Here is a 23,078-nt window from a genome sequence, read left to right as displayed (position 1 = left end):
TTTTCTCCAACCAATGTAGGCTTGCCTAGTGAAGTTAGCTAACATCCCCTTTTCGACATTGTTTTAAAAACTGTTTAATCACGATTGCTGCTGATAGACAGGACAGGTTACATTGATTGATGGACCACGTCAAATTGTCTAGCTAGCTAATAATAACAGATCACGTCAATGTGGCTAGTTAACAAGCGTTCAGGGGAGAAACTAGATGGCTACATCCAAATATTGTTTGATTTGCTTGCCATCTATAGTGGTGATGGCAGTAGTCCGACTGACAACTTTACCAGGATGAAGACTTGCCGATGTCAAGTTCTTTCCAAAAGCCTAATCTCTGATGAAGCAAGCTAAATGACACGTTGTTTGCTTAGCTAGCTAGCTAACTATATGCCAAAAGGATAGGCTACCCTCACATATCTGAAATTACATGATCAATTGATGTTTACTGATCATGAAAAGCATGCAGTTACATGCTGTATAACTCTGATGATAGAGCTAAATGTGGAAAAATCTGAAATGTGTTGTTCTGACTATGCTCTTCAAGAGATGATGACATTACAACCAAATAGTTATAACATTTATTTAACAATCCCTTGAAAACGGCACGTCGTTTTTAATGGTTTAGCAGAGCTGGGGGACTCCTTACACCCCAGTAGTCAAATCAAACACTCTGCACCGTATTGTGACGTTTTATTGATAACGACCTATAGAGAAGGGCACTCAACTTGTACTGCACTGACTCAGGTGACTGATGATTGGTTAAAATAAATTGATAATAAGATGATAGTTGGAGCTGTATTGTTAGATTTCAGTGCAGCCTTTGATATTTGGTTCAAGATATTCTCTAAGACCTAAACCTCAACTGGAGTTGTGCATAAAGGGTGTGACCATTGAGCAAGTTGAGGAAGCTAAACTCCTAGGTATAACATTGGATGGTAAGTTATCATGGGCAAGTCATATTGACAAAGTTGTTGTGAAGATGTTGCGTCTGTTATTTCTATTTATTAAGGAACCCCATTAGCCGGTGTACCCGAGGAGGCAGTCCACTGTGTGCAGCTCACCGTGCACTAACATAAAGAACATGAGCACATCTACTGCTGCTAAGCTTCCCAGTAAAGCAATAAAAACAAGTAAGCATCCCAGAAGAAAAGTTCTCAAAATAGCCCATGTTAACATATGTAGCTTTAGAAACAAGGTTTATGAAATCAATAATTTGCTAGTAACAGATGACATTCATATTTTGACTATCTCTGCAACTCACTTAGATACTACCTTTGATGATACAGTGGTTGCAATACAAGGTTATAATATTTACAGAAAAGATAGAAATGCCAATGGTGGAGGTGTTGCTGTTTATATACAGAACCACATTCCTGTGAAGATTAGAGAGGATCTCATGTTAAATAGTTTCATCTGCCTCACCTAAAGCCAATTCTGGTGGGAAGCTGCTTTAGACCACCAAGTGCTAACAGTCAGTATCTGGATAACATTACATTTACATCATTTAGCTAACATGTGTGAAATGATTGATAATGTATGTGATATCAATAGAGAGGTATACCTTCTGGGTGATTTAAATATTGACTGACTGTCATCAGGCTGCCCACTCAAGAGAAAGCTTCAAACTGTAACCAGTGCCTGCAACCTGGTTCAGATTATCAGTCAACCTACCAGGGTGGTTACAAACAGTACAGGAATTAGATTTGTTTGAAAGCAGTATCCAAATCCATTGGATGTAGTGATCACAATATACTAGCCATATCTAGGAAAACCAAAGTTCCAAAGGCTGGGCCTAATAATAAGAGGTCATACAATAAGTTTTGTAGTGATTCCTATGTTGTTGATGTAAATAATATATGTTGGTCCGTGGTGTGTAATAAGGAGCAAACATACACTGCACTTAACACATTTATGAAATTGCTTATTCCAGTTACTAATAAGCATGCACCCATTAAGAAAATGACTGTAAAAACTGTTAAATCCCCATGGATTAATGAGGAATTGAAAAATTGTATGGTTGAGAGGGATGAGGCAAAAGGAATGGCAAATAAGTCTGGTTGCACAACCGATTGGCAAACGTATAGCACATTGAGAAATCATGTGACTAAACTGAATAAAAAGAAGAAGAAACAACACTATGAAACAAGGAAAAATGACAAAAAGAATGATAGTAAAAAGCTTTGGAGCACCTTAAATGAAATTTTGGGAAAAAAGGCACACTCAGCTCCATCATTCATTGAATCAGATGGCTCATTCATCACAAAACCAACTGATATTGCCAACTACTTTAATAATTTTTTTCATTGGCAAGATTAGCATATTTAGGCATGATATGCCAGCAACAATTGCTGACACTACACATCCAAGTATATCTGACCAAATTATGAAAGACAAGCATTGTATTTTTGAATTCCGTAAAGTGAGTGTGGAAGAGGTGAACAAATTCTTGTTTTCTATTAACAATGACAAGCCACCGGGGTCTGACAACTTGGATGGAAAATTGATGAGGATAATAGCGGACGATATTGCCACTCCTATTTGCCATATTTTCAATTTAAGCCTACTAGAATGTGTGTGCCCTCAGGCTTGGAGGGAAGCAAAAGTCATTCCGCTACATAAGAATAGTAAAGCCCCCTTTACTGGCTCAAACAGCCAACCAATTAGCCTGTTACCAACCCTTAGTAAACTATTGGAAAAAATTGTGTTTGACCAGATACAATGCTATTTTACTGTAAACAATTGACAACAAACTTTCAGCATTCTTATAGAAAAGGACATTGAACAAGTACAGCACTTACACAAATGACTGATGATTGGCTGAGAAAAATTGATGATAAAAAGATTGTGGGGGCTGTTTTGTTAGACTTCAGTGCGGCTTTTGACATTATCGATCATAGTCTGCTGCTGGAAAAACGTATGTGTTATGGCTTTACACCCCCTGCTATACTGTGGATAAAGAGTTACTTGTCTAACGGAACACAGAGGGTGTTCTTTAATGGAAGCCTCTCAAACATAATCCAGGTAGAATCAGGAATTCCCCAGGGCAGCTGTCTAGGCCCCTTGCTTTTTTCCATCTTTACTAACGACATGCCACTGGCTTTGAGTAAAGCCAGTGTGTCTATGTATGCGGATGACTCAACACTATACACGTCAGCTACTACAGTAACTGAAATAACTGCAACACTTAACAAAGAGTTGCAGTTAGTTTCGGAATGGGTGGCAAGGAATACGTTAGTCCTGAATATTTCCAAAACTAAAAGCATTGTATTTGGGTCAAATCATTCACTAAACCCTAAACCTCAACGACATCTCGTAATGAATAATGTGGAAATTGAGCAAGTTGAGTGACTAAGCTGCTTGGAGTAACCCTGGATTGTAGACTGTCATGGTCAAAGCATATTGATACAACAGTAGCTAAGATGGGGAGAAGTATGTCTATAATTAAGCGCTGCTCTGCATTCTTAACAACACTATCAACAAGGCAGGTCCTACAGGCCCTAATTTTGTCGCACCTAGACTAGTGGAAAAGAGATTGACTTCATCACTGCTTGTTTTTGTGAGAGGTGTTGACGAGCTGAATGTACCGAGCTGTCTGTTTGGAATACTGGCACACAGCTTGGACACCCATGCATACCCCACAAGACATGCCACCAGAGGTCTCTTCACAGTCCCCAAGTCCAGAACGGACTATGGGAGGCGCACAGTACTACATAGAGCTATGACTTCATGGAACTCTATTCCACATCATGTAACTTATGCAAGCAGTAGAATGAGATAAAAAAAAAAAACTGGTAAAAATACACCTTGTGGAAGAGCGGGGACTGTGAAGAGACACACTCTACACACACCTACACATGGATGTTGTATTGCAATTATGTGATAGTGGAGTAGTGGCCTGAGGGAACACACTAAAGCGAGAGAGCGAGAGAGCGAGAGAGAGAGAGAGAGAGAGAGAGAGAGAGAGAGAGAGAGAGAGAGAGAGAGAGAGAGAGAGAGAGAGAGAGAGAGAGAGAGAGAGAGAGAGAGAGAGAGAGAGAGAGAGAGAGAGAGAGAGAGAGAGAGAGAGAGAGAGAGAGTGGTAATAGTGGTAATGGTGATTTAATGAGGCCTGGTCAAGGTTGAACCTCTGGTCAGGGCCATATCTGACAATCACTAAACCCCTTTAAAACCCCTCTACCTTTGGAGGGCCGAAACAAGTGTGGACAGACCACAAACAGTAAAGGGTAATGATATGCAGAGCAAACAAAACACCCACAGAGGTGAGAAACTTAACCTGAGCTGAGGTACCATAGACCAATGGAATATCAGCATGCCATGCAGTGTCCAATCTGTAACCCAATCGTAGTGAAGGGAGAAAGAACTTTCATGTCAGTGGCAGGCAGCATAGAAGCCCTTGTTAGGAGGAGTGTTGTCCTGTAGTTGGACTGAGATGAAAGCCTTTATTTTCAGGTAGTTCCAGGTAGTTTTAATTTAGTTATTCTGAAATGGAACACAATTTACCTCACTCAGTGTAATGAGGCTGTGTGTGTGTGTGTGTGTGTGTGTGTGTGTGTGTGTGTGTAATGGCTTTCACTCCTGCCAGGGAGGCCCACTCTCACCTCTCTCCCCACCTTAGAGGATCCTGTTGCCATGACATCGGAGTAGATAACCCAATCATTGTGTGTAACCTGTTTACCAGAGCTGTGACTCTACGGTTACCATGGGGGACAGCACACTCACATCACAGATCACACTCACATCAGGCTCCATGACTAACCGGTGCCCCGCACATTGACTCTGTACCGGTAGTAGGAGTATTAGTATTTCTCACCCTCTGGCCTGTACTGGGCTACGATGGTGACCGTCTGTCCAGCGTTCTTCAGAGCTGCAGCAGCCTGCTCATGGGTCGCACTGCGGAGGTCAACCCCGTTCACCTGCACACACAGATTGATCAATGAACAGCAAATTAACAGAGACCCAAGGCATGTCAATGGAGATCTACAGTCAATCTAACCTTGTCAATAATACTCATAAATCACCAGAAATCAATAAGAGACTATCACGTTTCGGTGTGTGTGTGTGTGTTCTTACTGAGATGATGCGGTCTCCTTTCCGGAACTCTCCACAGAGGTCAGCAGGTCCACCAGCCAGGATAAAGGAGATGAAGATTCCCTCTCCATCCTCTCCTCCTACTATGTTAAAACCCAGGCCTGTAGATCCACGGTGTAACACCACCTTCCTGCGCTCCCTGAAACACACACATAAATATATACACTGTTACACACTCTCCATTACACACACATTGTTAGAGGTTGGTCCTGTACAGCCACAGTGTAGTACAAGTACAACCCATGAAATCAGAACATACACACCTATGTTCCATACAGTACACCCTGTTACACACTGATACACACACAAAGTCGAAGCCCAGACCCAAAAGGTGCATTTTAGTCACTCCAGTCCTATTATTGGACGTAGCATTCCCCCTAGTGGTGATCGTGGACATTACACATGGCTGTTTGGTCTGTTACAGTCATACCCAATAGGCGGACCACGACCAGGACCCAGAACGTGGTCAATACGGACTGGGGGTCTCACTGGTATCATATGAACACACATAAGACATGGAACATTTGTAGTATTGCAGGAAATTAGTTTTAAAACTGGCTACATTTTTCTCTCTGCCAACAAGAGGGGTGTGAACAATTTGAACAGTTGGGGGTCGCATGGATTGCGAGGTGGGGATTTGTTACAACACCGATAAATGACAATATACATCCGGACCATTGCCACCGAGGAAATTTGTGTGACTGGACCTTCTCAAATGAGTACCCCAGGTCTATTACTTCTTCAGAAAGGGAATTTAAGCAAGCACAGGAGCGGCCAGCAGAGGACACTGCTATGCTGTGCCTTTATATTCACCATCATTACTTCACTATCCCGAGTCCATTTTACATTACACTTCACGCAGTGGTGGCAAAAGTACCCAATTTTCATACTTGAGTAAAAGATAAAGATACCTGTAAGTCGCTTTGGATAAAAGCGTCTGCTAAATGGCATATTATTTTTATTATTAATAGAAAATGACTCAAGTAAAAGTGAAAAGTCAACCAGTAAAATACTACTTGAGGAAAAGTCTAAAAGTATTTGGTTTAAAATATACTTATGTATCAAAAGTAAATGTAATTGCTAAAATATACTTAAGTATCAAAAGTTAAGGTACAAGTATAAATAATGTTTTATTCCTTATATAAAGTCAACCTTTTTCTAGTTTTTTTTTAGTTTACAGATAGCCAGGGGCATGGTCCAACACTCAGACATAATTTACAAACGAAGCATGTGTTTAGTAAGTCCGCCAGATCAGAGGCAGTAGGGATGACCAGGGATGTTCTCTTGATAAGTGTGTGAATCAGACCATTTTCCTGTCCTGCTAAGCATTCAAAATGTAACGAGTACTTTTGGGTGTCAGGGAAAATGTATGGAGCTGAAAGACTTAAAGAAGTGTCCGTTAATCTCTGGCCCTTTTCCTCCGCTGGGTCATGGAAGTGACAGATTCAGTGGACTGCTAGCACTCCATGACTGGCTGAAAGTCTTCTGTCGAGCCGCAGGCATTACTTTTATCGACAATTTTGATACCTTTTGGAAACAGAAAAAAACTTTTCAGGGATGACGGAATTCACCCAAATCACCTTGGCGCGTGGACACTATCTAACCACTACAAGGCAGCTCAAAGAAATGGACTCTAATGCTCTTTTACTAGCCCTGCTATGGCTAGAAAGAAGGGTACTGCCATTCGCATTTGTACTCATTTGTATTGTAAAGTGAAGCCGCTGCTGTCTCAGGTAATCCCTACCATTATTACGTCTCAACACCCCCAGCAAACAGTGATAGATAAACAATATGTAGGGCGGATTTGGGTTAATTTTGACAATTTAATTTCCATTGCTATGCAGCCTTTGGTTATCAATAATAGGTTGGCAGGTAATGATCCAGCTTTTATTGACACTCCAGGTGATTTCAAAGCCAGAAAAGGTTTGAAATTCATACACATAAATGTTCGCAGACTTTTGCCAAAAATGAGATCTGGGCTTCCCAGGCGGATCCAGATATTTTTATTTGATCAGAAACATGGTTATCTGAGAAAATCGTGGATTCTGAGGTTACTATTGATGGTTTTAAAGTTTTCAGGGCTGATAGAATGGGCAAAGGTGGTGGTGTTGCGATCTATACAAAAAGTAACCTTTCTGTGTGTCTTTTAAAGGCTTTGTCCAGTCCTAAACAATTTGAATTTCTAGCTTTAAGTCTTCAACTAGGTTCTAATTCTAAAGTAACTGTTCTGGGAGTCTACCGCCCTCCCTCCGCTAAGAAATGTTTGTTAACTAGTCTCACTGACTTAATAGCTTCATTTTCTACTGCTGAGATGTTTGTCGTAGGTGACTTTAACCTGTCCTGGGGAACCCACAAATCCTGTTTAAAGGATTTTTGTAATGACCTAAACATCACTCAGTTGATTACTAAACCCATACGTCCAAATCTGAGGGATTATACTAAATCAACAATAATTGACCTTATTTTTACAAATACTTCAGAGACATTTGTGGCTAGTGGTGTTTTCTCCCTGGATATTAGTGATCACTGTCCTATTGTTTGTATTAGTGTTAGGATTTTTTTTTTTTACTGAACAAGCTTTTTTACATGATCTCTACCATTGTGATCTTAATGGTATCTTAGCTATACCGGATTCTGAATTGGCTATAAATCACTTTATTACTGTTTTTAACAACACTGCAGATAAGCATGCCCTGTTTAAAAAATTGAGAGTTCAAAATAGATTGAACCCTTGGTTAACCCCTGAATTATCTGAGTTCATACGCAATAGAGATGTTGCCTGGGCCATGGCTAAAAGTATTGACTCAGGCCGGGACTGGCAATCCTTCTGAAAATTGAGAAATCAAAGTCTGATTATTATATTAACACTCTAGCTGACTGTACTGGAAATCCATATAAATTCTGTAAAACTGTGAAATCATTAATGGGTTGTACTTCCTCCACTCTTCCCTTAAAAATTAATGTAGAGTCTGGCCCTATTACTGATCAAATTGATATAATTAATGAATTTAATCAACATTTTATTTCTGCAGGCTCTCTCTTTGATAGAATTCAAAAACCTACTCACTGTGACAATGTACTGGATGTTGATGGGGGGGATTTTACTGAAAAATATTGAACATGTCGGACAGGGTTTTTTCTTTCAGCAATTCACAGACAATGTAGTCCTTGATGTGTTGTTGGCATTAGATATTAAAGAAATCTACATTGGCCCACCATTTGGATCCAGGTCTGCTCAAGTGTGCTTAATTTAACATTGTTATCAGGAAATATTCCTAAAGTGTGGAAATCAGCTTATTTGCTGCCACTACATAAGGGAGGTGATTGTTGTGATCTTGATAACTGTCGTCCCATATCAAGGCTTTCTTGCTAAGATTCTTGAATCCTTGGTGAATGTGCAACTTCTTTATTTTTTATCTGTGAACTGTATTTTGAATCAGGGTTTAGACCAGGACACAGTACTATTAATACAACCACATAAGTTGTAAATGGTATTGTCAATGCTTTGGATGCTAAGATGAATTGTGCTGCCCTATTTATAGATTTGTCAAAAGCTTTTGATACAGTTGACCATTCTATCTTATTGAGTAAGTTGTCTGTGTTAGGCCTTGGCACTGATGCCTGTTTGTGGTTTCAGAATTATCTTAGTGACAGAACCCAAGCTATTATGATAGACGGGGTTAAATCCACATTTCTTGAAGTACTTAAAGGGGTACCCCAGGGTTCGATTTTGGGGCCATTGTTGTTCACGTTGTATAGAAATGACATTGGAAATACTGTTAACACCTGTAACATTCATCTCTACGCAGATGACAGTTATTTATTCCTGTACCTCTTCAGTGCAGTAGGCCATTTGTGACCTTCAGCATGATTTTGACTCAATCCAAAAATCACTTACTGATCTTAAATTGGTGTTAAATGCAAATCAAACCAAGTTTATGCTGTTCTCTAGGTCTCGTGATGTTGACCCTGAGGATTTGCGTATTTGCACTCCAAATGGAGCCCAAATTGAGCAGGTTTCTCACTATAAGTACTTGGGTATCTGGATTGATGACAAGTGTCTTTTGAAACACACATTGAAAACTTGACAAAGAAGCTGAGATCTATGATTGTTTTTTTATATAGAAATAAATCCTGCCTCAGTTTTGAAAATATAAGGAAGATTGTTCAAACAACGCTTCTTCCTGTAATAGACTATGGCAACATTCTGTTTTGAAACCATTGGACTCAGTATTCCATTCAGCAATACATGTTTTATTTATTTATTTACAAAGCAGTCTTGCAGAAACTTCCTCTGTACATTTATGTCATTGATTAATTTTAGATGTACAAATGACCAAACCCGTTCTCACGGATGGATAACTCTGGAGATCCCTTTGGTCTCCACAGAATTGGGAAAATCAGCTTTGAGTTTTTTTGCCCCTTATGTGTGGAACAATATGCAGAATTCCTTGCAATGAGATATTCCGGTGCCTTTCAGGCATTTTAAATTATTGATTGGAGACTTTTATGTTACAGAATGCGATTGCTTTTCTTAAATATATTTAATGTTTTGTATTATGTGTTTTATTATAGTGTGTTTTGTAGGGCCCTTTGTGTTTTATTTATGTATTGAGTTTTTATTTGTAAACGTATACAGGGCTCTCTTGTAAAATAGTTTTATCTCAATGTGACTCCCTGTTTAAATAAATGTTAATAAAATAAATATTACATTGGTGCATGATACTGACATATCAACACCAGAATATCATTCAGACTCTAATATTATCATTAGCTGATCATCAAATAGTATTCAACATCAATAAGAATATGTTATACAGGGACAACATAATCATATGGGATCGCATGCCAGCCTTTCTACAGGATCCAGCTTCTCTCTGCACAATGAGAGAAAATGAGCATTAGACAGTGGATATGGTGAGAGGGCTGGATTTGAAAGCTTATTCGATTTATAAAAAAGGAAATTCAGCTATTGATCGGGTCCTGGATGCGGATGACGTTGCCATGCGGGTTTCGGTAACCAACGTGACATCTGTTGGGTGACGCTGTTCCGTCCGATGGGCCCCGGCCTTAGCTCCTTCCATTAAAGTGGATTAAATATGGTAAAGCACACAGGCAAATATGCACGTGACCTGAGGCAACATCGACATATCCCCAGACAACACTCACTCCCTCACCCCATCGTGACCCTACCCACTGCCTGATTCCCTCACTACCTTTAAATATCACACACACACGCACGCATAGACAGACACATACAAAAGCCAAGATGCGTGCCTGTGTGTACTTCATAGGTAAAATACGTAAGTTTCCCAGATAGAAGTTAGTAACTGTCCCATGCTGCCAATGGTAAGAGGTTTAGATGTTTAGCTGAGAGGGGGAGCCTCCAAGGGCTCAATACACATAGACGGCTGGAGTATATCTCTCTTTCCATACATCTCGCTGTCCCTACCTATCCATCTCTCTCTCTGTACCGCTTTCTTTCACTACCTATCCATCCATCTCTCTCTCTGTCTCTTCTCTCTCTACGGAGTAGCCTGGGTGCTCTCTCCCTCGCCTCTCTCTCTCAACTGCATCCTAAACAACCACACCACGCTCACCAAAACACTGGCTTTGATCGGAGGATTTCATATAGCCTGTCGGAATGTCATCTATGGGCAAACATTCTTCCTCTCTTTCTTTCTCGCTCTCTTTCTCTGTTTTCTTTCTCATTTCATTGCTCACGGCAACGGGGAGCATGGAGAGGGAGCTAAGCAGAGAGACAAGACAATTGGCAGCGCACTTCGGAGTGTGTGTTTGTCTGCCTGTGTGTGTGTGTCTAATCCTGTGTGTGTGGGTTTGTGTGTCTAGAATATATATATATATATATATATATATATATATATATATATATATATATATATATATATATATATATATATATATATATATATATATATACATTCTATTTAGTGTCTGCCTCTGTCTGTAAGGTCCAGGAGGATGAGATACAGAGATGGACTGCTGTGGTTCCTGCTGTGGCCTGGCAGTCTGTTCCTACTTATGACAGCCATGTATGTCTCTGGCTGTGGCAGGAGAAAGCTGCCCAAGGTGACCAGAGCTTAGCCCTGCACTCCATCTTTCTCTCTCTCTCCATCTCTCTTTTTATCTGGCTCACCTCCCTGCCACCCAGACATATCTCCCCAGGAGTTACACAGCTGCCCTCCCACTACCTTCAACACCATTCATCTTTCATAACTTTATCTGCCAACTCCAGAAGCAGAAAGAGCAAGAGAGAGAGAGAGAGGGCAGAGAGATAAAGAGAGAGAGCGGGGGGAGAGAGAGAGAGGGCAGAGAGAGAGACGGAGAGAGAGGGGGCATAGAGAGGGAGAAGAGAGAGGGAGAGAGAGTTAGCAGAGACAGAGAGAGTGTAAAGAAGATAAAGAGAACAAGAGTGGGAGAGTGAGGGAAAGAAGGGGGTAGATAGCTGGAGACTTACAGAGAAAGGGATGGCTGGAGGAGGAGTAGTAGAAAGATGAGGAGGAGGAGATACAGTGCCTTCAGAAAGTATTCATACCCCTTGACTTATTACACATTTCGTTGTGTTACAGCCTGAATTCAAAATTGATGAAATATTATTTTTTTCACCCATCTACACACAATACCCCATAATGACAAAGTGAAAAAAAGTTTTTTAGACATTTTTGCTCAATTATTGAAAATGAAATACAGAAATATCTAATTTATCACACCCCTGAGTCAATACATGTTTGAATCACCTTTGGCAGTGATTACAGCTGTGAGTCTTTCTGGGTAAATCTCTAAGAGCTTTGTACACCTGGATTGTACAATATTTGCCCATTATTCTTTTCAAAATTCTTCAAGCTCTGTCAAATTGGTTGTCGATCATAGCTAGACAACCATTTTCAAGTCTTAACATATTTTCACGCAGATTTCATTCAAAACTGTAACTCGGTCACTCAGGAACATTCACTGTCTTCTTGGTAAGAAACTTCAGTGTAGAGTGGCCTTGTGTTTTAGGTTATTGTCCTGCTGAAAGGTGAATTCCTCTCCCAGTGTCTGGTGGAAAGCAGACTGAGACAGGTTTTCCTCTTGGAATTTACCTGTGCTTAGCTCCTTTCCATTTCTTTTTTGTCCTGAAAATCTTCCCAGTCCTTACCGATTACAAGCTTACCCATAACATGATGCAGCCACCACTATGCTTGAAAATATGGAGAGTGGTAATCCGTAATGTGTTGTATGGGATTTGCCCCAAACATAACACTTTGTACTCAGGACAAAAAGTTTAACAAGATGGCGCCGTACTGGACGGCCGCCGTTTTGCAAGCTCTGACCCAACGTTGCTATTTTGTGATTATTTTGTAGTTTATTTTTACTTCATTTTCACGAAATGTATTATTTCTTACAACCGACAATAACTTTTGAACATCAGATCAGCAGTTACTTACCCCAATTCTGGATTCAACTTCGACTCATATGCCCTGGGATCTCTCTCTAATTCCGACCCAATTTTCAGGCTACCCAAGAGGAAACGCTGGCATTACAGAGGCAAGAGCTCAGTTGGTAGAGCATGGCGCTTGCAATGCAAGGGTTGTGGGTTCGATTCCCACGGGGGGCCAGTATGAAAAATGTATGCACTCACTAACTGTAAGTCGCTCTGGATAAGAGCGTCTGCTGAATGACTAAAATGTTTTAAAAAATGTAAATGTAAGAGGGAGGGGATCCTGGCGAGATTAAGGCGAAGGGAAAACCGGCCACCTCTTCCCTCCATTCTACTGGTCAATGTACAGTCACTCGATAATAAGATGGATGACCTCCGATCGCGGATTTGCTACCAAAACTGCAATATTGCTTTTCTGAAACATGGCTCTCGGACAAGATACCCCCAATAGCTATCCAACTCGATGGATTCTCCAATCACCGGGCGGACAGGACAGTGGAGTCGGGGAAATCGAAGGGGGGAGGGGTATGCGTCTACATCAACTTCAACTGGTGTGCTAACTCCAGCGCGGTGGAAGTGTCGACCCACTGTTCACCCGTCTTGGAAAACCTGATGGTCAAATGCCGACCCTTCTACCTCCCGAGGGAGTTTTCAGCTGTTATCGTGACTGTTGTATACATTCCACGTCAGGATAAGAAAAATAACAAGCTGGCACTTAACAAACTTTACAAGTCTATAAACAAGGAAGAAAACCTCCATCCAGAGGCTGCTTTTCTGGATGCCAGCGATTTTAATTCCGCCTCACTAAGACACTTGATGCCCAACTTCCATCAACACGTCTCCAACGCCACTAGGGTCGATAAAGTCCTAGACCACTGTTATTATACCCACAAGCAAGCATACAAGCCCTGCCTCGTCCGCCATTCGGCAAATCAGATCATGACTCCGAACTCTTGCTTCCTGTTTACAAGCAAAACAGGAAGTACCCATGACTCGGTATCAGAGATTATGCTACAGGACTGCTCTGCTAGCGCTGATTGGAATATGTTTAGAGTCTCCGCCGATAACATTGATGAGCTAATTACCTCCATCACCGGCTTCATTAGAAAATGTGTCGGCAACGTTTTCCCCAGGGTGAGGGTTCGCTGCTTCCCCAATCAAAAGCCCTGGATTAACACGGAGGTTGGAGCTAAACTAAAGGACAGGGCTACCGCGCACAGGGCTATTGCAGACAACCCTGAGGCTATGACTGGGGACAGGAAGAAGTACAAGAAGTCCCGCTATGACCTCCGCAGAGTCATCAAACGAACAAAATAAAAATAAGATCAAATCATACTACAACAATCTGACAACAACAACATCGTGCCGGGTGTGAGGACCGTCACTGACCCAGAGGATTGGGTGATCTTGCTCTCCGAGGCCGATGTGAAAAAGGTATTTAATCAGGTCAACACCCGCAAGGCCCCGGGGCCCGACAATATTCCAGGGAGCGTTCACATCACTGACAATCTGAAATGGTCCACCCACACAGACAGCGTGGTGAAGAAGGCACAACAGAAATTGGGCTTGGCTCCTAAGACCCTCACAAACATTTTCAAATACACCATTGAGCGCATCCTATCGGGCTCTATCAACGCCTTGTATGGCAACTGCACCGCCCGCATGGCTCTCGAGAGGGTGGTGCAGTCTGCCCAACGCATCACCGGGGGCACCCTGACTGCCCTCAAGGACATCTACAGCACCATACGTCACAGGAAGGCCAAAAAGATAATCAACCACCCGAGCCTTGGCCTGTTCATACCACTATCATCCAGAAGGTGAGGTCAGTATAACTGCATCAAAGCTGGAACTGTGAGACTGAAAAACAGCTTCTATCTCAAGGCCATCAGACTGTTAAATAGCCATCACTAGCCGGCCTCCACCCAGTACCCTGACCTGAACTTAGTCACTGTCACTAGCTGGCTACCACCCGGTTACTCAACCCTGCACCTTAGAGGCTGCTGCCCTATGTACAGTGCATTCGGAATGTATTCAGACTTTTTCCCTTTTTCCACATTTTGTTACGTACAGCCTTATTCTAAAATTGATGACATTATTTATTTTTCCCTAGTCAATCTACACACCCCATAATGACAAAGCAAAAACAGGTTTTTAGAAATTTTAGCAAACGTACTAAATATAAAAAACAGAAATACCTTACTTATATAATTGAGACCATTTGCTATGAGACTCGAAATTGAGCTCAGGTGCATCCTGTTTCCATTGATCATCCTTCAGATGTTTTTACAACTTGACTGGAGTGGTAAATTCAATAGATTGGACATGATTTGGAAAGGCACACACCTGTCTATATAAGGTCGAAGGAATTGTCCATAGAGCTCCGAGACAGGATTGTGTCGAGGCACAGATCTGGGGAAGTGTACCAAAACATTTCTGCAGCATTGAAGGTCCCCAAGAACACAGTGACCTCCATCATTCTTAAATGGAAGAAGTTTGGAACCACCAAACTCTTCCTAGAGCTGGCCGCCCAGCCAAACTGAGTAACCGGGGGGAAAAGGGCCTTAGTCAGGGAGGTGACCAAGAACCTGATGGTCATGTGAAGGAAAATGTTATGTTTGTGCTTTTCTAATAACCAACTAGTTCATGCAAGTGACTGAACTGATCGTGCCTGGAAGGAATCCGCACTATCAGTATAAGAATTTGGCAGTATGCCCTGAACATTGTTTTGAGAACTGAAAGGGGTGTCTCAGTTTCAAGCTCTCAGCTTGGAGCGAAGAAGCCTTGTGAGGTATAGGTCGGTCACATGCATGAACCAAAAGTTAATTATGAATTAATTATGAATTATGAATATTGTAAATCATGCAAATATAACTTGTCTGTGTATGCAGTATATAAGAGAACTAACGGGACTGCCCCGACGGCGCTCCCAACCGACGTGTACTATCATGCATTACGTTTTTTGGAACCTCTCCAGCTGGCTGATAATTAAAAAATATTCAATTAATATTGACTTCATGTGTCCCTGGTGGTAATTTCCATGACAAACACTCTGACAGAGCTCCAGAGTTCCTCTGTGGAGATGGGAGAACCTTCCAGAAGGACAACCATCTCTGCAGCACTCCACCAATCAGGCCTTTATGGTAGAGTGGCCAGACGGAAGCCATTCCTCAGTAAAAGTCACATAACAGCCTGCTTTGAGTTTGCAAAAAGGCACCTAAAGGACTCTCAGACCATGAGAAACAAGATTCTCTGGTCTGATGAAACCACAATTGAACTCTTTGGCCTGAAAGCCAAGCATCACGTCTGGAGGAAACCCGGCACCCTCCCTATGGTGAAGCATGGGGGTGGCAGCAGCATCATGCTGTGGGGATGTTTTTCAGCGGCAGGGACTGGGAGACTAGTCAGGGTCAAGGGAAAGATGAACGGAGCAAAACACAGAGAAATCCTTGATGAAAACCTGCTCCAGAGCGCTCAGGACCTCTGCCTGGGGCGAAGGTTCACCTTACAAAGGACAATGACCCTAAGCACACAGCCAAGACAACATTTACATTTACATTTCAGTCATTTTAGCAGACGCTCTTATCCAGAGCGACGTACAGTTAGTGAGTGCATACATTATTTTTATTTTTATTTTTCATACTGGCCCCCCGTGGGAATCGAACCCAAAACCCTGGCGTTGCAAACGCCATGCTATACCAACTGAGCTACATCCCTGCCGGCCATTCCCTCCCATACCCTGGACGACGCTGGGCCAATTGTGCTCCGGAGTCGCTTTGGGACAAGTCTCTGAATGTCCTTGAGTGGCCCAGCCAGAGCCCGGACTTGAACCTGATCGAACATCTCTGTAGAGACCTGAACATAGTTGTGCAGCGACACTCCCAATCCAACCTGACAGAGCTTGAGAGGATCTGCAGAGACGAATGGGAGAAACTCCCCAAATGCAGGTGTGGCAAGCATGTAGCGTCATGGCCAAGAAGACTCAAGGGTGTAATCGCTGCCAAAGGTGCTTCAACAAAGTACTGAGTAAAGGATCTGAATACTTATGTAAATGTAATATTTCTGCTTTTTATTTATTTTTATAAATGTGCAAAAATGTCTAAAAACCTGATTTTGCTTTGTAATTATGCTGTATTGTGTAGATTGATGAGGGGGAAAAACAATTTAATACATTTTAGAATAAGGCTGTAACATAACAAAATGTGGAAAAAGTCAATGGATCTGAGTAACAGTTAAAAGTTTGGACACACCAACTCATTCAAGGGTTTTTCTTTATTTTTACTATTTTCTACAATGTAAAATAATAGTGAAGACATCAAAACGATAAAAAAACACATATGGAATCATTTAGTAACCAAAAAAGTGTTAAACAAATCAAAATATATTATATATTTGAGATTCTTCAAAGTAGCCACCCTTTGCCTTGATGACAGCTTTGAACACTCTTGACATTCTCTCAACCAGCTTCATGAGGAATGCTTTTCCAACAGTCTTGAAGGAGTTCCCACATATGCTGAGCACTTGTTGGCTGCTTTTCCTCACTCTGCGGTCCAACTCATCTCAAACAATCTCAATTGGGTTGAGGTCGGGTGATTGTGGAGGCCAGGTCATCTGATGCAGCACTCCATCATTCTCCTTCTTGGTAAAATAGCCCTTACACAGACTGGAGGTGTGTTTTGGGTCATTGTCCTGTTGAAAAACAAATGATAGTCCCACTAAGCGCAAACCAGATGGGATGGCGTATCGCTGCAGAATGCTGTGGTAGCCATGCTGGTTAAGTGTGCCTTGAATTCTAAATAAATCACTGACATTGTTACCAGCAAAGCACCCCCACACCATCACACCACCTCCTCCATGCTTCACGGTGGGAACCACACATGCGGAGATCATCCGTTCACCTACTCTGCGTCTCACAAAGACACGGCGGTTGGAACCAAAAATCTCAAATTTGGACTCATCAGACCAAAGGACAGATTTCCACCGGTCTAATGTCCATTGCTCGTGTTTCTTGGCCCAAGCGAGTCTCTTCTTCTTATTGGTGTTCTTTAGTAGTGGTTTCTTTGCAGAAATTCAACCATGAAGGCCTGATTCACGCAGTCTCCTCTGAACAGTTGATGTTGAAATGTGTCTGTTCCTTGAACTCTGTGAAGCATTTATTTGGGCTGCAATCTGAGGTGCAGTTAACTCTACTGAAAGTATCCTCTGCAGCAGAGGTAACTCTGGGTGTTCCTTTCCTGTGGTGGTGCTCATGAGAGCCAGTTTCATCATAGCGACTGTACTTGAAGAAACTTTGAAGGTTCTTGAAATTTTCCAGATTGACTGACCTTAATGTCTTTAAGTAATGATGGACTGTCATTTCTCTTTGCTTATTGAGCTGTTCTTGACATAATATGGACTTGGTATTTTACCAAATAGGGCTATCTTCTGTATACCACCACTACCTTGTCCCAACACAACTGATTGGCTCAAACGCATTAAGAAGGAAATAAATTCCACAAATTAACTTTTAACAAGGGACACCTGTTCATTGAAATGCATTCCAGGTGACTAACCCATGAAGCTGGTTGAGAGAATGCCAAATATATTTTGATTTGTTGAACACTTTTTTGGATACTACGTGATTCCATATGTGTTATTTCATAGTTTTGATGTCTTCACTATTATTCTACAACGTAGGAAATAGTAAAAATAAAGAAAAACCCTTGAATGAGTAGGTGTTCTAAAACTTTTGACCGGTAGTGTATACATACATACATACAGTGGGGAGAACAAGTATTTGATACACTGCCGAATTTGCAGGTTTTCCTACTTACAAAGCATGTAGAGGTCTGTAATTTTTATCATAGGTACACTTCAACTGTGAGAGACGGAATCTAAAACAAATATCCAGAAAATCACATTGTATGATTTTTAAGTAATTAATTTGCATTTTATTGCATGACATAAGTATTTGATACATCAGAAAAGCAGAACTTTAATATTTTTTACAGAAACCTTTGTTTGCAATTACAGAGATCATACGTTTCCTGTAGGTCTTGACCAGGTTTGCACACACTGCAGCAGGGATTTTGGCCCACTCCTCCATACAGACCTTCTCCAGATCCTTCAGGTTTCGGGGCTGTCGCTGGGCAATACGGACTTTCAGCTCCCTCCAAAGATGTTCTATTGGGTTCAGGTCTGGAGACTGGCTAGGTCACTCCAGGACCTTGAGATGCTTCTTACGGAGCCACTCCTTAGTTGCCCTGGCTGTGTGTTTCGGGCCATTGTCATGCTGGAAGACCCAGCCACGACCCATCTTCAATGCTCTTACTGAGGGAAGGAGGTTGTTGGCCAGGATCTCGCGATACATGGCCCCATCCATCCTCCCCTCAATACGGTGCAGTCGTCCTGTCCCCTTTGCAGAAAAGCATCCCCAAAGAATTATGTTTCCACCTCCATGCTTCACGGTTGGGATGGTGTTCTTGGGGTTGTACTCATCCTTCTTCTTCCTCCAAAAACGGCGAGTGGAGTTTAGACCAAAAAGCTCTATTTTTGTCTCATCAGACCACATGACCTTCTCCCATTCCTCCTCTGGATCATCCAGATGGTCATTGGCAAACTTCAGACGGGCCTGGACATGCGCTGGCTTGAGCAGGGGGACCTTGCGTGCGCTGCAGGATTTTAATCCATGACGGCGTAGTGTGTTACTAATGGTTTTCTTTGAGACTGTGGTCTAGCTCTTTTCAGGTCATTGACCAGGTCCTGCCGTGTAGTTCTGGGCTGATCCCTCACCTTCCTCATGATCATTGATGCCCCACGAGGTGAGATCTTGCATGGAGCCCCAGACCGAGGGTGATTGACCGTCATCTTGAACTTCTATTTTCTAATAATTGCGCCAACAGTTGGTGCCTTCTCACCAAGCTGCTTGCCTATTGTCCTGTAGCCCATCCCAGCCTTGTGCAGGTCTACAATTTTATCCCTGATGTCCTTACACAGCTCTCTGGTCTTGGCCATTGTGGAGAGGTTGGAGTCTGTTTGATTGAGTGTGTGGACAGGTGTCTTTTATACAGGTAACAAGTTCAAACAGGTGCAGTTAATACAGGTAATGAGTGGAGAACAGGAGGGCGTCTTAAAGAAAAACTAACAGGTCTGTGAGAGCCGGAATTCTTACTGGTTGGTAGGTGATCAAATACTTATGTCATGCAATAAAATGCAAATTAATTACTTAAAAATCATGCAATGTGATTTTCTGGATTTTTGTTTTAGATTCCGTCTCTCACAGTTTAAGTGTACCTATGATAAAAATTACAGACCTCTACATGCTTTGTAAGTAGGAAAACCTGCAAAATCGGCAGTGTATCAAATACTTGTTCTCGCTCCGGTGGACATTCCTGCCAAACCTGTCAGGTGAATGGATTACCTTGGCAAAGGAGAAATGCTCACTAACAGGGATGTAAACAAATTTGTGCACAACATTTCAGAGCTTTTTGTGCTTATGGATCTTTTCTCTGGGATCTTTTATTTGGGCTCATGAAACATGGGACCAACACTTTACATGTTGCGTTTATATTTTTGTTCAGTATATATCAGGCGGTGTGGTAGGAAGGCCCGGAAAATCGTTAAAGACTCCAACCACCCAAGCCATAGACTATTCTCTCTGCTTCTGCACGGCAAGCGGTGCATCAAGTCTGGCACCAACAGGTTCTTGAACAGCTTCTATCCCCAAGCAATAAGATGGAAAAATAGCTAACAAAATAGCTACATGGACTATCTGAGTTAACCTTGTATCCTATCCTTATTGACCTTTTTATTTTCATTTTTGTCGCTATGCACACTCACAGGGCCCTACACACTCACTCCATCATCTGCTCACTCACACATAACATACACATACATTTATACTGACTCTACACATACGCACACCCACTCACATACAAGCTGCTGCTACTCTGTTTATCTTATATCCTGATGCCTAGTCACCTTACCTCTATACATGTGTACCTCCATCACTAAAGTATCCCTTCACATTGTAAATATGGTATTGGAACTGACCCTGTAGTATACTTACTTACTTATTGTGTTCTTCATATTTCTTCTTATTTCTCTTTAGTTTTTTCTAGTATTACATTGTTATTGATTATTGCATTGTTGGGTTTTGAGTTTGCAAGAAAGGCAATTCACTGTACGTGTGCATGTGACATTAAAACTTGAAACTTGAAAGCCTTGTTGCAAACAGGATGCATGTTTTTGAATATGTTTTATTCTGTAAAGGTGTCCTTTTTTCACTCTGTCAATTACGTTAGTATTGTGGAGTAACTGCAATGTTGTTGATCCATCCTCAGTTTTCTCTTATTTTACATTTTAGTCATTTAGCAGACGCTCTTATCCAGAGCGACTTACAGTTAGTGAATACATATATTTTTTTATACTGGCCCCCCATGGGAATCGAACCCACAACCCTGGCATTGCAAACGCCATGCTCTATCAACTGAGCTACATCCCTGCCGGCCATTCCCTCCCCTGGACGACGCTGGGCCAATTGTGCGCCGCCCATGAGTCTCCCGGTCGCGGCCGGCTGCGACAGAGCCTGGATTCGAACCAGGATCTCTAGTGGCACAGTTAGCACTGAGATGCAGTGCCTTAGAACAAAACATAACATATGAACATGAAACCCTTTGTAAAAGAAAGGTGGTCAAATGGCCTCTATTCATTATCACACAGCTTACCTTGTGACGTCGTCGTCTCCCAGCATGCTCTTGTGGATGGGTGAGTAGCGTCCAGGCGTGGCGGGGGTACGGGGCTGGCTAAGGTAGTTGGACGGGCTGATATGGTTGTCCTTGTCAGGGGAATATGCTAAAGAAAAAACACACACACAACCTGTATACAATGGGTCTCAGCCTCAGTGTGTAGATAGCAAGTTAGCATTAGCAGCTAATGCTATGATAAACTGTAATAAAATGCTGCTTAGTGTGGGAGGAGCTAGGCTACGCTAGGCTAATAGCTCACTTTCTACTTGAGCCTTCCCTGGTGTAGACAGACAGAGGCAAATCAGGAAACTATACAACACATGGCTGGCAGGGGGAGGTAATCTCCTTAAATGAAGTCGACCTTCAATAATGGCGCAAGCACCAGAACAGAACTATTAATAACGTTGTCCAGGTAGAATATGGGAGTGTTCCGCCTTGCACTGGACAGGGCTGGCCCATAGGCAACAATGCAGAACTGAAGTGAGCTGATAAAAAATAAGGGATCATATTTTATAATATTATAATAACATAAAATATTATTTCATAGGTATATTAACTATAAGCAATGCTTGTAGTTTCTTGAAGTGAGAAAAGAGACCAATATCTATGATAAAGATGTTTATAGGTGACAGGTTTGAAAGAGCCTATGTGAACGTGACCTGAACAGTGATTAAACCAATGTTTTCCACCAATGTCACATTTCCCATTATGATTGGTCAAAGTCAAACTACAACCTAATCAGTCCAGTATTGTGGTGGGGAGACAGGAGGGAGTGTTTTAAGTGAATAATAACAAAGCTCTGCCCTGCCATCCTTGTTGGTTGATGTTCCTATGTAGGCTACTGTCAAACCACAACTGGTCATTGATTGATTTCAGTTCAATAGCCCTGCTTAGTGTGTAGTGCAGACAGGGGGACATCCATAGCAGTATATTCAGCTACAGTTAAATAGACAGCCATTCACCCTGCTTTTGATGGGAACCTCTCCTCTTTCATAAGCCTGGCTCACATTAGGCCTACTACTGTAAGCCCTATTTTAATTTAATTTTTTTATTTCACCTTTATTTAACCAGGTAAGCCAGTTGAGAACAAGTTCTCATTTACAACTGTGACCTGGCCAAGATAAAGCAAAGCAGTGCGATAAAAAGAACAACACAGAGTTACATATTGGGTAAAACAAAACATAAAGTCAAAAATACAACAGAAAATATATATACAGTGTGTGCAAATGTAGCAAGTTATGGAGGTAAGGCAATAAATATGCTATAGTGCAAAATAATTACAATTAGTATTAACACTGGAATGATAGATTTGCAAGAGATTATGTGCAAATAGAGATACTGGGGTGCAAATTAGCAAAATAAATAACAATATGGGGATGAGGTAGTTGGGTGGGCTAATTTCAGATGGGCTGTGTACAGGTGCAGTGATCGGTAAGGTGCTCTGACAACTGATGCTTAAAGTTAGTGAGGGAGATAAGAGTCTCCAGCTTCAGAGATTTTTGCAATTTGTTCCAGTCATTGGCAGCAGAGAACTGGAAGGAATGGCGGCCAAAGGAGGTGTTGGCTTTGGTGATGACCAGTGAGATGACCTGCTGGAGCGCATACTACGGGTGGGTGTTGCTATGGTGACCAATGAGCTAAGATAAGGCGGGGATTTGCCTAGCAGTGATTTATAGATGGCCTGGAGCCAGTGGGTTTGGCGACTAATATGTAGAGTGACATAGCCAAAGTCAAGGATCGGTAGGATAGTAAATTTTACGAGGGCATGTTTGGCAGCCTGAGTGAAGGAGGCTTTGTTGCGAAATAGGAGGCAGATTCTAGATTTAACTTTG

At 41.9% G+C, this 23,078-nt stretch overlaps 1 protein-coding gene across 1 annotated transcript; it reads right to left on the bottom strand.

The window, feature by feature from the left end:
* Positions 1–4,790: 4,790 nt before the first annotated feature.
* On the bottom strand, positions 4,791–21,568 carry LOC311148667 (disks large homolog 1-like; the record flags this gene model as incomplete). The annotated part of the gene is made up of 4 exons (XM_084185650.1): positions 4,791–4,907; positions 5,065–5,221; positions 21,226–21,352; positions 21,562–21,568. 4 exons carry the CDS (start codon positions 21,566–21,568, stop codon positions 4,791–4,793), a joined length of 408 nt encoding a protein of 135 aa, XP_084041776.1.
* Positions 21,569–23,078: the final 1,510 nt, after the last annotated feature.

The sequence above is a fragment of the Coregonus lavaretus genome (assembly GCF_964263955.1).
Source record: "Coregonus lavaretus genome assembly, chromosome: 21".
In the NCBI taxonomy this organism is placed as follows: Eukaryota; Metazoa; Chordata; class Actinopteri; order Salmoniformes; family Salmonidae; genus Coregonus; species Coregonus lavaretus.
The sequence above is the reverse complement of the archived record's forward strand: the minus strand, read 5'-3'. Positions and strand labels throughout refer to the sequence as shown.